Below are 13,203 nucleotides of genomic sequence, written 5' to 3' on the forward strand. Positions count from 1 at the left end.
TAATTTTTAAATTATTTTTTAATATTTTTTTTAAACCATATTCAATGCTTCCTTTCAATAATATTTTCTGAACACTTTACTCACCACTACACATTTCAAATCGCTTATTATTATTTTTTTTTGTAAATCAAGCTAAGTTTTTCTACCAAAATCGGTTCGATATTTACCCCACATACCTTGGGAGAACCCAACAGCTTCTAAACCGTGAGGTAATCCGAAGGGTCCTAACGACGGCATCGGCATTCCTGGTGGCAGCGGCCCGTGCGGCACCGAATGATGTGGATGCGGGCCGCCATAGCTGTGCGGATGATGGCCCAAATCGCCGGATTTCAGAAAACCCGCAGCCATTAAGGCTTCCGTGGAGTGCAGCGCCACTGTGATAACTGTGCGGTTAACGGTCGGGAATCTAAAGTAAATGAAGAGTGAGCACGATAAATATTTCGTTAATAAAAATGTGGGGTAATATGAAAAAAATTAAATATTAAGTAAAATAAAAGAAAACTAAATTTAAATAAATGAAAAATAATTAAAATAAATCAAAATTAAAAATGAAAGAAATAAAACACAAATAATTAGTTATATAAAACTCAAAATATACATATAAATAAAATATATAAACAAAGCAGTAAAAAATACTCAGAATTTTAAACAGCCATACTAATTACAAATACACTAGCCAATCTATTTAGCGCGCTTGGCATTGGCCACCGACAAATAGTAACATACGACGATTTGCAACAATCGCCGAACAATGCGGCACCCGTCGGGAATTGCGTGCGCGAATAATTGCTAAGTATTTTGCGCACGAATTCCATATGCACAGCAGCAGCAACACGAGGGGTGGTCGCTCGCCACGAACGTTTTTATTTACTAACTATTAAATGTATGTACATATGTATGCATATGTGTGCCTACGAATGTGTGCTTCGTTGTATTGCAAGCAATTGGTATATGCACTATTGTTGTTGTTGTTGCTTATGGATATTCATAAATTTAAATTTGAGACAGATGTGTTATTAATTTACGTGTGCGCGTGAGCATGTAATTTGGGGTCGAGTATATGGTTACCTCTAATGGCCAAATGTTCACGGCTGATAATGGTTAATGATGATGAAGATGGTGATGGTGATGAGGCTGATGCCTGACTGATTTCGGGTGACGAAAGTTGTTCGAGTGCAATTGCGACTGCAGTGTGAGTACGCATACACACACATACATAGGTACAAACATACATATATACATACATATGTATGTATGTACAACCAATGCATTTGAATGCAATGAAACGTGAAAACGATTTGACAAAACAAAGCGCAAATTTCATCGGAAAAGTAGGGAAAATATGAAATGCGAAAAACACACCCGCAAACATACAAACATGTATATACTATATATATGTATATATATCGATGTGCATATAATACATTGAATATGTAGGGAGTTGCTTTGGCACATACTGCTACATAGCTGCTGCTAGAGGCGTACCTATTGAGGCTACGAGACATGTTCAAACCAAGGCATGCGGTAGACCAAATCAGAGCAAAGGATCAACCAACTGACAGGCATGCGAAACAATGGGCGAAAGGATGAAAGCACGGACGGACATGGAAGGCGACTACATTTTGTGTCAAATAGTGATCGCATATGCGAAACGAAGGTGTGGATATGTGAAGTGCAATTGCTTGCTGTCCTCTATATAAAAAAAGTTTTTGCATACCTGATAGAAAGAAAATTTCCCATATACTATTTGTATGCATGTTTGCATGTGTGTAACTGCAATAATCATAGATATTTGTTTGTACACGAGCATAAGACATAAGTAATTTGCACGAACGTCCTAAGCCGGCCATTGTGTGTGTGCCACAGAGCAGCGTATTTTAAGTTAATGGAAAATCACAAAGCCGTGCTGTAGACAATGTGTACGGCAAAGGATGCCAGGACATTGGGTGCGTCAATATGTATATATGTATGTAAGTATGTCTATATTCCACGGCTATTTTAAAATATGCGAATTTGTATTTAAGTAGCTTGCTGCATGTGCAATATTTCTGCTGTGCACATTGCAGTTTACAGGTACGAGCAGACATGAAAACTAATCCAGGTCGCAAGATTATGTAGGACGATTATTGTATCTTCATACATATATGTATGTATGTACACTTTATGTGTATGTATGTATATATTAATACCTATTGTATGTGCTATTTGTCTAGTGCGAGTGCAATGCCTAATCTATTTGGTTGATTTTTGAATGCGAACAAAAGCAAGAAATTATGATGAGCGCAAGATCAAAAAGACCACACCGCAAATGAGGCGACAAAATGTTGATGAAAATTTGAAGATGCTCTGGCGGCGAAAACACATGTCATTGTTTGTTGAAAGAAAAGCCAGAAATTTGATGAAAATCTGTCGTTTGAGTGGTTTACAAGCAATAGAAAATTAAAGTAACAAGTTGGGGAATGAAGAGGCGAAAAAATATAAAAGTAATAACAATGAAAATTACGAAAAAATATGTTATGTAGCAAATAAATAAAAAATCTCATGAAAAAATTAAATAAATAAGTAAAATTTATCAATTTAAGAAAAAATAATACGTATGAAAAATGTACAAAAACGCTTATTAAAACTTAAGTTGGCTATTTTAGTTAAAATAAATATGTAAATAACCGTCCGAAATGTAAAAATCAAATAAAAACGTTAACTTCCGCTTCAGTGAAACTATAATGGCGTTCATACTAGGTACCTTTCTTTTAGCAGAAAATGGTATAAAAAATATTTATTTGGTTTAATGGCCAGTTTTTATGTATTTTTTTAAATCTAAAAAAAAAATTCGGATATTGTACTATTCCCTCCATCCATGCCAAATTTCTTCAGAATATCTCGTCAAATAAAAAAATTCTCCATAGAAGAACTTGACATTGATCGTCCAGTAGGTATGGCAGCTAAGTGTTAAATTAGTCCGAACTGGAAAATTTTTTCAGATATTTTAGTGTTGACTTGAGTAATAATCTAGGCTAAATTTGGTGAAGACATGTAATAAAAAAAAGTTTTCCATACAAGAATTTTACATATGAACATATAAGATCCGATATCGGCGACTTTGACAAAGAAGCAGCGTTTTGAAGTGAAAAAAAAGAGTTCAAAATTTCAATGCATGTATCAGAAACCAACAAAATTTTGTCCCGATTTCATAAAATTTCTCCTATAAAAGAGAGATGTGACGAAATTTAATAAAAATAAATGCGAAAAGGGAGAAATGGGATTTTGAGGATAAAAAAAATGAGGATTTAAAAACACAAAATCTTTGATTTTCTCGAAATGCGGTATTCATACCTATAAAAATTGGTAAATTTTTGTATATACATATATGTACATATGTATATGTGGTATATATATTATATATAATGCACTATCGTATATTGAGAGCAAAAATATGTATGTCATATGTATACTTCCCTATATCACATTACATAAGTCAAAACAAGAAATTACCACGATTTATTTTTTCTCAACCACAATGATACAGACCATTAGTGTCATATAAGTATATGCCATACCATATACTTAAATATGGGTATATGAAAAAGTGAACATTTGTGCACAATAGTTGATGTACGTGACTTTTCTGAAAATTGTCGAAAAAATTATACATATATTGTACACACATATGGTTATATGTATGTATTTATATACATATGTATATAACTTGATAAAAGACAACTGACACCTTTTTGGGCTAACGAATATGCCGCATGCGCCTAAGCAACCAAGCGAGCGAGGAGCCCAACCATCAATGACAGTAATCAAAAGTATGAAATACATACATACATACACACATACAAACATACATATAACTAATCAGCGTACGCATTACATTTGTCGGGTACAAAAAAAAAAAACAATTGTAATAAAAAGAGAAATGTCTCTCGGTAAGTTTTATTTTTGCCTTTTTGTTTGCGTCTAAATCGTGTTAGTGTAATTTTATCACGTACGCATGCGCATTACATTATGTTGTAAGCGAAAAACGCCAAAAACAACAAATAATTTGAAAACACAAAAAACACATATGTATTTGTTTAAGTTTTCACTTTCAGTTTCCGGCAGCGCGCAGCAATCAAAAACTGCAAAGTAAAAAATGAAGAGACAGAGCTTCGAAAAAAAAGTAGAGAAAAATCACAACTGCACATGATGGCCATTGTTGTTGGCTTCGACAAATGAACCACAACGAGTTGTTAAATTCGTGCATATGTATGTATGTACTACATATATCCATATACATATACATATGTCATTTATGCTCACTTTTATTTGCGACAGGCACAGTAATTGTATTATGTGGCGGACGGAAAATAATTTTAGAAAAAAAAAATGTTTTTTACAACAAAAAATAACAGCCAAGGCATGACTTCTGCTGCTAACAAATGATTAAAAGCATACATACATTTTTTTAAATGAATTTTTCACACAAACTATGCAATAAATCGCCAAATCATATGGCATCATTGAGTTGCACACGCCACTTGGGGGCCAAAGGCAACTATTCCACCATAGGCTCTAGAGTATCCGCACATTTTTACCAAATCATTTGCCTCACAAACATGCATTCTCCCACTCTCATGCTTATTTACTCGCACATTTCCAGTAATTACGGTCAAAATAATATTTTGTATTTATTTACGGTAGCCAAAGCGTTTTAGGTAAACATCAACAGAAATGCCCAAGGAAATATAAACAGAGCAAAAGAGCAGTCGCGACAGTCAATCAGTGCCTTTACGGTGCTCCAAGCAAGCAGAGATCTCTTCGACTTGCATACATATTTGCACTGTGTGTGTGTGTGTGTGTGTGTACTAATGGTCAGCGCAGTGCTTTAAGTGCCATCTGGAGCAATGCTCCTAGCATTGTGTCGCCGCCGGTTAAGGATGTCAAGCGCGATAATGTTTTGAGTGGCTCTCGAGTGTGCGTCGAAGAAAAATACTAACAAACACGCCTGGGAAATATGCGCGTTCCAGCAGTTGAGTCAGCCCAAATGACAAGTAAGCAAGCTAACGGAGCGATATGGGAAGATACTGCTTGCTTGCTGTGTTTTTAGACATCATTAAGCACAGGGGATTATTTGTTGTTGTTGGCCACAGTAGCTGTCATTAGAGCAGCATCATTAAAATGTAGAGAGCAATAAAAATTAATTAATAATATGTAAGTTGCTGTGCAAATGAACTAAGTTTGTTATATTGATTGAGTGATTGAGTTTTTTTTTCTAAGCATATAACAAAAATAATTAATTAATAAACATAAATGTTATTTAGTTAATGTATTATTTAGGGTATGAGAAAATGTTGGAAGAAACGAACAAAGAGCACTAAGAAATATTCAAAGTAAAAAAATAAAAAAAAAATTAAAAAAAAAAATAGTTTTTTAACAGTAATTTTTTTAGTTAATTTTATAATTAATTTTTTTTGCTTTTTTTTTTTTGAAAAATGAAGAAAACTAGCGTTATTTGTTTAATAATTTAATATTTAAGGTTTGAGAAAATTGGAAAAGGCCAACAAAGTGCACTGAAATTGATTGAAACTAAAAAAATGTAAAAAGTGCATAAAAAATTATTATTTAAAAAGAAAAATTATGCAACATTTATTAAAATAAAATTATTTTTTTCTCTATTTTTTTTAAATTAATTTTTTAATTAATTTTTTTATATTATTTTTAAATTTTTTGTAGCATCTCTATTTATAAAAAAAAATTTTCTGTAGTTTTTAATTAGTTTTTTAAATTACTTTCTTAATTTTTTTTAATTAGTTAAATTATCGTTAGTTTTAAAAGTTCATATTAATTTAAATGTAACTTAAGAGCACAGCTAGCATTCAATTTAAAAAAAATTGCTAGAAATAACAGAAAAGCTTTCCATTATGCGCCATAAGAAAGCCACAGAAGTTTTGAATACGTAAAAATTGTTGTTGTTTTTAGTTAGATGGTGTCATCATTTTACAGTTTTTTTATATTTATTGCTTCTCAAAGACTTTATAATTATAATTTATTTAATTCAAACTTTTTATCTTAGAATAGTAGATACATTATATTATTGGCAAGAATAAATATGTATATATCGTTAGCTAAAATGTAAAACAACGTACCTTCAAAAAACTCGATATTGATTTCTTATTGCTTACGATTTACTATATCATTTTACATAGAAAATTCAAACTTTCCCTTTTTCATAAAAAGGCATGTTACGTTATTGTTATATACGATATGATATATTGTTTCCAAATTTTAAGAATATACAGTAAAATTTTTTGAAAAAAAAAATTATTATTTTTCATATTTCATCTGATTCTTTTGAAATTTTACACTTTTTTTATTTACTTTAATTTTATTTTAATTTTACTTTGATTGCTGCTATTGTCAATTTCAGCGCGATATGTTTCCAACTTCCAAGCTTGCCAAAAATATTTAGGCTAATAATGTCTTCGCACCGCTGAACGATGCACAGCGCGTACCTTTCACTCACATATATCTGAAAGTTGGGCTTTGACGCCGCAGCGCTGCCCCCCCACACAACAAATACAAAGCAACGAACTGTCCGTCCGTTTTATTAATGTATGCACTTAAGCAGATATTAGAGTCTGACCGAGCGGCACGGCTACTGGTTTAATGCACAAATATTTTTCAACTTTCGTGGACGCGTTGCATTCTACCGCCGCTTTCAACATTTATTGAGTTGGCGACCGAGCGCCACATTGCCACTGCCGCAGCGATGCTACGTTGTTGGCTTTGTTGTTATGTGGTGCATAATGAGCTGCTCCCACTGTTAGTTGGGGGAAAAGTAATGCGGCTTAATAAACTTAGTAAAACAGCGGGTTATCACAGCGGACGCTGGATATCACTCTGCAATAACAACTACAATATGAATGGATTGCCGGTAGTTGCATACATATTTACACTTGTACATGTGACTGCATATTTATGCTAAGTTTGTTTGTTTCGTGCACTTTGCGGGCCATGTGGCATGCAACGTATGCACTTTAGTGTGTTTGCAGCGCATATTTGTTGAATAGTTGTTGACGTTGCATTGGCCACGGGAAAATTATTATTGCAACTTGACCAAGTTGCGGTGCGATTAGCTGAGCTGGAAATTAGAAATGTTCGGAGTATTTACTACCTACATACATACATATGTATATATATGAGCAATTATATACTATGTATATGTATGTATGTATGTGTGTTAGTGCTTAGATGTGCTTTAAACGCCTGTTAGCTGGCATTTCCACATTTCCTTTTCAGTTCGAATGCGTGCTGACATTTAATTCGAATTCGCATTTGCTTTTGCCATTACTAGGCACTATGCGTTGTTGTTGTTGCTTTGGCATTTGAACATTTCAATTGCAAGAAGCAGCCTAACGCCCGCTGACACTGACGATTGCATGCCGCATGTGGCAGCAATGCGCGTCTGCGTGGCAGTTTCTATTTATAAAGCGATTTTTCACAAATTTCTACACTGACGTGCAAAAAAAGTGCAACAAACTATATGAAAAGAGAAAAAAGTGTGGTAGATGAAGCCGCGCAAGCGTGGCAAGCAACGTTTGTGCAACGGCATTTTTAACCGAAACTGCGTGATGAATCTGTTGGCAACGCAATGTGAAGTTTAATTAAGAGCCAAGCCGAAAATGCGTAAAATATTTATTTGCAGCAACGTGTGCTTATGCATGTGTTCGCGTGTGTAGCGGTGTGACTGCGTTTTTTGACGATTTTGACAAGTTTAAGACTATTAACTGTACAAGGCGCAAGGCATGCAGCAAATTCAAGGAAAATCAAGCAAAAAATAAATGCACAGTCACACGCACACATATGCATGTATGTAGGTGCACCTGCGCAGTAGATGAGTTGGCCTAGAAATATATATTAAAACAGGCTGTAGCTACTTACTTACATACTACTTAATAAACACACACATACACACAAGCAAATGCAAATAATTGCTCATATAAATATACGCGAGTGCCTGTACTCCATATGCCGCCATACTTGCTGCTCCCGCTGCCGTTGGTTCCGTTGCGCTGCTCGGCTGTGCGAACAAGTTGTTTGGTTTTAATTAGTTTTTTGACATATGCAAATGCAAATGCAATTTTTCCACGCCGCTGCCTAACGGCTGTCTGTCAAATGTGTTCGTTTCACGCCGCCAACTTGGCAAAAGCGTTCATATATGCATATGCGAGTGTATTCGTTTGTTTATTGACACTCACTAAAGCATTTGAATAAGTCGCTAGTTTATAAATTAAAAACGCATTAAAAAACGGTACTGGCATTGAATGCGCCACTTCTTCTGAAAAGCTCCACCAAAGCCATTTGATAAATCGTTGCTTTTGCGACAACATACTTATATGTATATGTGCATATATGTGAAAAAAATGCATAAATATGTGGTTTAACCGGCTTATAGCACCATAATTGCCGCTGATACGCCCAAAAATGACGGTTCACTTTTGGCTAGTTGGCGCTTAGCTTAATAGAAAGACAAGTGAAGATACTCGTATTAGTATATATTAAATAAGAAAAACAAAACGTTAACTTCAGTTGCACCGTAGCTAAATACCCTTCACAGGTGCATTGTTAGTAATTATGTGTTCAGTTTGTATGGAAGCTATATGCTATAGTAATCCGATTTTTTCGGAGATTATATTATTACCTTAAGCAGTAATCCATGTCAAATTTCGTGAAGATACCACGTCAAATGTGAAAGTTTTCCATACATGAACTTAATTCCGATTGTTCAGTTTGTATGGCAGCTATATGCTATAGTTAACCGATCTAAACAATTTCTTCGGAGATTACATTGCTGGCTCAGGAAATTATCTATAACAAATTTCGTGAAGATATCACGTCAAATGCGAAAGTTTTCCATACAAGAACTTGATTCCGATCGTTCAGTTTGTATGGCAACTATATGCTATAGTTAACCGATTTGAACAATTTCTTCGGAGATTATATTTCTGCTTTAGAAAATAACCTGTGCCACCTTTTATGGAAATAGATTGTGAAATGTGCAAATTTTCCATACAAGAACTTGATTCCGATCGTTCAGTTTGTATGGCAAATATATGTTGTAGTGGTCCGATATCGGCAGTTTCGACAAATGAGCAGCTTCTTGAAGAGAAAATGACGTTTGCAAAATTTCAAAACGATATCTTAACAACTGAGGGACTAGTTCGTATATATACAGACAGACGGACATGGCTAAATCGAGTCAGCTCGACATTCTGATCATTTATATATACATACTTTATAGGGTCTCCGACCCTTCCTGCTGGGTGTTAAAAACTTCGTGACAAACTTAATATACCCTGTTCAGGGTATAATTATGATTTTTAAAATTGTTTATGAAATTCAATTAGTTTAAGGGTACTGAGCTACAGTTTAGACCAAACTAATTTTGACAGCTTATTCTGAGAGTCTGAAAGCGAATTTTTCCCTTTCAAGCACAATAAAACATGTACATAGATATTTAAATAAAAATAAAAAGTTTTTTAAAGAAGTTTTAACACAAAATTCATTTTTCATTAGTTCAAGGCCTTAAGTCCGTTTAGACCAAACTAATTTTGACAAATTAATAAGGTAATAAGGAAAGGTATCGAATTTTTTTACTTCTAAGCTTTATAAAATAGTTATTTAAGTGTATTAAACAAGTTTTTGTAATAATATTTTGGTACAAAGTTAGCGCTACTGGGTCAATATTCTTCTCTTTACGAGCGACGGCGTTGCTAGAGACGCCTACTAACTAAAATAATATGAAAATCAAGTTAGTAATAAACTTAAGTATTCCTAATAACGTACGTACATTTTTTGAATGTTTGAACATTTGAACAAAAAACAAAATATTTAAAAAAGCTTCAGTAAAAAATTTAAAGTGAGACGTGTGTTGAACTCCGAGTCGTCAACCAACTCGGAAAATAAGCTTTTATTGATTATGTTTTGTGATTGACTACTAACAATACAGAATATTGGTCAAGGCAGCAATGTTTTGCCACTCTATGCCAATCAACAACGTTTTTAAAGCATTTTTCTGAAAATCTTAGACCATCCTAAGCTTTAGTACAGGCGAAAGAAACACTATATGCAAGAAACCACACATAATGAAACAAAATTTGAGTTTTGGTTATAAAATCGTAATAAAGTGGTTATATATTGGTTATATGTTGATTATATATTAGTTACATGTGACAGCAGAAGCTGAAAATGAATAGTTTAGAGCTCCTACTACTATTTTCTTGAGCTTATAAAGTATTTTTAAGGATTTCATTAAAGGATTAAGATCTTTGGGTTAAGGTTATTACCTTTCTTTAAATCTTTAAAAATACCTTATAAGCCCAGAAAATAGTTCGGAGATTAAAAAAAAATACTATTTTTCTTCAAAAACAAAAAATTTATACGAAAATATTTAATATTAAAAAATATATACATATGCATAAAATTGTCAAAATGGCAACACATATAGAAAACTTAATCTCAAATGTAACAAAGACTTGGCTTTAATTGGATATAAAAATTTATTTTACACAGCAATTTTTTCAATGAAAAATATATACATATAAATATGTGTATAAATGAGTTGACAGTTTTTAAGCTGGAAAAATATGTATAAAATTGAGTTGCTAGATTTGAATCTATAAAAAGTCCAGAAACTCCTTTATTGTTCTCACATAACCACAGCGTAGCTATAAGTAGGTTGTTTTGATTCAAGAGTAATCTAGTTGTAATCTAGCAATTATTTTCTGCCAAATCAAATTTCTTAAACGCCTACTGAAAGTAAAGGTTGCGTATTTCTTTAATTTTTATTTTTTTAATTTCTTTTTTTTAACTTTTTTCGCTTACACCGCCAGCTAGGCAAGTGACTTCAACGCCAATCAACAATGCCAACACTAGGCGCTCACTTCACGTACACGTATGATAAATTTCGCGTCCATAAAAAGCGCAGACTAGATAAAAGCGTATACAAATCTTTCAATAAATATTAACAAATTTAGAAAAACAAAAAATTATTAAAAAAATTGAGAAAAAAAAAAATTAAAAATAGAGAAAATGAAAAATAGAAAAAAATTAAAGAAGTAATACAAATAAGTTCTATTTTTGATTTCCTGTTGATATTTCACGTTATTAATTTCGTGCTATTATATGCGCCAGCACTCATAAACATGATTATGCTAATTTTTTAATGATTTTTTTTTTATGAAATTTTTTCAAGCTAAATGTTTTCGTGTAGTTTTTTATTTAGTAATTTTCAATAAAATTTTTTTATTCAATTATTTTTCTATTTGGTAATTTTTTTTTTTTAATCTTTTTCTTTTTATTTTTTTTTTKCGAAAAGCAAAGCAAGCGAAAACAAACAAACAGAAAAATTACAGCACAGTGACGCCAACAGTTTTTTGTCAATGTTTTGTGCGCGCCAAGCGCTGCTTGACAATTTACCAAGCAAACAAAAATAGTCACTGAAACAACAGTAACAACAACTAAAATGCTAGAAAATAATTAAGGTAGAAATATATATCGCCAAGACATCAGCTTTGAAGGCTAGAGAGCATATAACCTGCCTGCCGCGGACTGGCGGACGCCGCGCAGGCGCTGACTCGAGCACAGGCTCCACATTGCGGCGGGTGTGCACCAGCACAAGGCAAGACAACATCGTGTTACTCATATATATTACTCATATCAGTGCTGCCATATCTGTATATATGCGCGCAGCTAAAAGACAACAACCGACTGAGTTGAGTCTCGAGAAGTAAGCGTTGCGTCATTTCCATTCATATTCAAGTAAGTTTTACTTGTTATTGTTGTTGGTGGTGTGCTGCAGAACACTATATTGTATATTACGGCAATTTTTTTTATTTGTTTGTGTGTCTGTTTGGTGTCTTTTGCTGCACGATCTTGATAGTTGCGTTTTACACTTGAATGATCATTTCTATTTGAAAGACTTTGGCAAACAAAAAATCGAGCAAAAGCAATGAAATTGTATAATTTGGGAGGGGAAAAAAATAAATAAATTGAATTCGAACTCTAAAAACTGTCAACAAGCCTGTGTTAGCAATGCTGTGAGCCAAAAGAATTATGAGCGAAGAAAAAATCAAAAAAATTAAAAAATATTATAGCAAACAACAACAATTGTGGATAATGCGTGAAGGTGTGCTGCTATTAACCACAATGCCACAATAAATATTAAGTAAAAATCATAATTTTAATTATCAATTCAATTAAAGTTGCGACGCGTCGCGAGTCTAGCCATTTGGTTGATAAAGAAAACTAGAAAAAACACCAAATAAGTGACTACAGGCCATAAGCACTCACACACACACACACGTACACACCGACAACACCGCCGCACAATGCTGAAAAAATCTCGAGCTTCACTTCAAGCCTTCAATCACTTGATTGACTTATGATTTTAAAATTCACTTATTATTCTGTGGCAGCGCGCATTGTTGTTATTGTTGGCACTTACCCGTATGTGAGTGTTTATGCGCTTAGCGCGCGCTCGAAATCATTGATTCAAATTTAATTTCATTTTCAAGCCCAGCCCAAGATAATGCGATTTTTTTCGTCTTATTTTCAGATTGCCAGCTTTTTGAATAACAAGCGTTTTTATCAAATTTGTTTGCTTTTTTCTGAAAAAAAAAAACAACGAAAAAATAGTGTGCTTGTGGTACCGGATATGCCCTATCTAAGCGATGAATGAATGTTTTCTTTACATTATTTCTGGCATATGTGTGTGTTGTTGTTGTTGTTAAATTTCCATTCAATAAATCTGTGATCTTTGCTAGTTGCGTGGGTGGCTGATTGTAGCGGTTTTGACAGCCAATAAACTGGTTGCCGCTGGAATTCTACTTGCCCTAACGCTTGCCTGTTTGTTGTTCTTGTACAAAAGTGTGGTTGTATGTGAGTGCCGCAGTGCTGTTGAGGAGCTGCAGTTCAATATGTTTGTGCACTGATTGATTGATTTGTAGCTGAGAAAGTTCAGTGGTACCTTACTGCTTGTGAGTGTAGTATAACAAATACGTGCATAGCTACTTATTTATATGTGTATACGTAAATAGTAAAGTTTTAGAAGTGAACATTTTGAATATAGAATTAATGTAAGTATACGATTTTTTTGTAGACTTAAATGTGAATTTAAGTAAAAACTCTCTTGTAAATAATTATGAAATTAAAAAAAAAAAA

At 33.4% G+C, this 13,203-nt stretch overlaps 1 protein-coding gene across 7 annotated transcripts in view; it reads right to left on the reverse strand.

Annotated features, from left to right (window-relative positions):
- The window catches only part of LOC108977262 (homeotic protein ocelliless), a 166,930-nt gene that overhangs the window by 26,954 nt on the left and 126,773 nt on the right, over window positions 1-13,203 (reverse strand). For 6 of the 7 annotated variants that reach the window (XM_018946872.1, XM_018946870.1, XM_018946873.1 and 3 more), the window contains one exon: window positions 168-406. In XM_018946872.1, the coding sequence (XP_018802417.1) occupies window positions 168-348 (181 nt within the window). In that variant the 5' untranslated portion in view covers window positions 349-406. The remainder of the gene's footprint in view (window positions 1-167; window positions 407-13,203) is intronic. The other variant, XM_018946876.1, reaches the window with a different exon arrangement.

The sequence above is a fragment of the Bactrocera latifrons genome, unplaced genomic scaffold (assembly GCF_001853355.1).
Source record: "Bactrocera latifrons isolate USDA-ARS-PBARC rearing strain unplaced genomic scaffold, ASM185335v1 scaffold_86, whole genome shotgun sequence".
In the NCBI taxonomy this organism is placed as follows: domain Eukaryota; kingdom Metazoa; phylum Arthropoda; class Insecta; order Diptera; family Tephritidae; genus Bactrocera; species Bactrocera latifrons.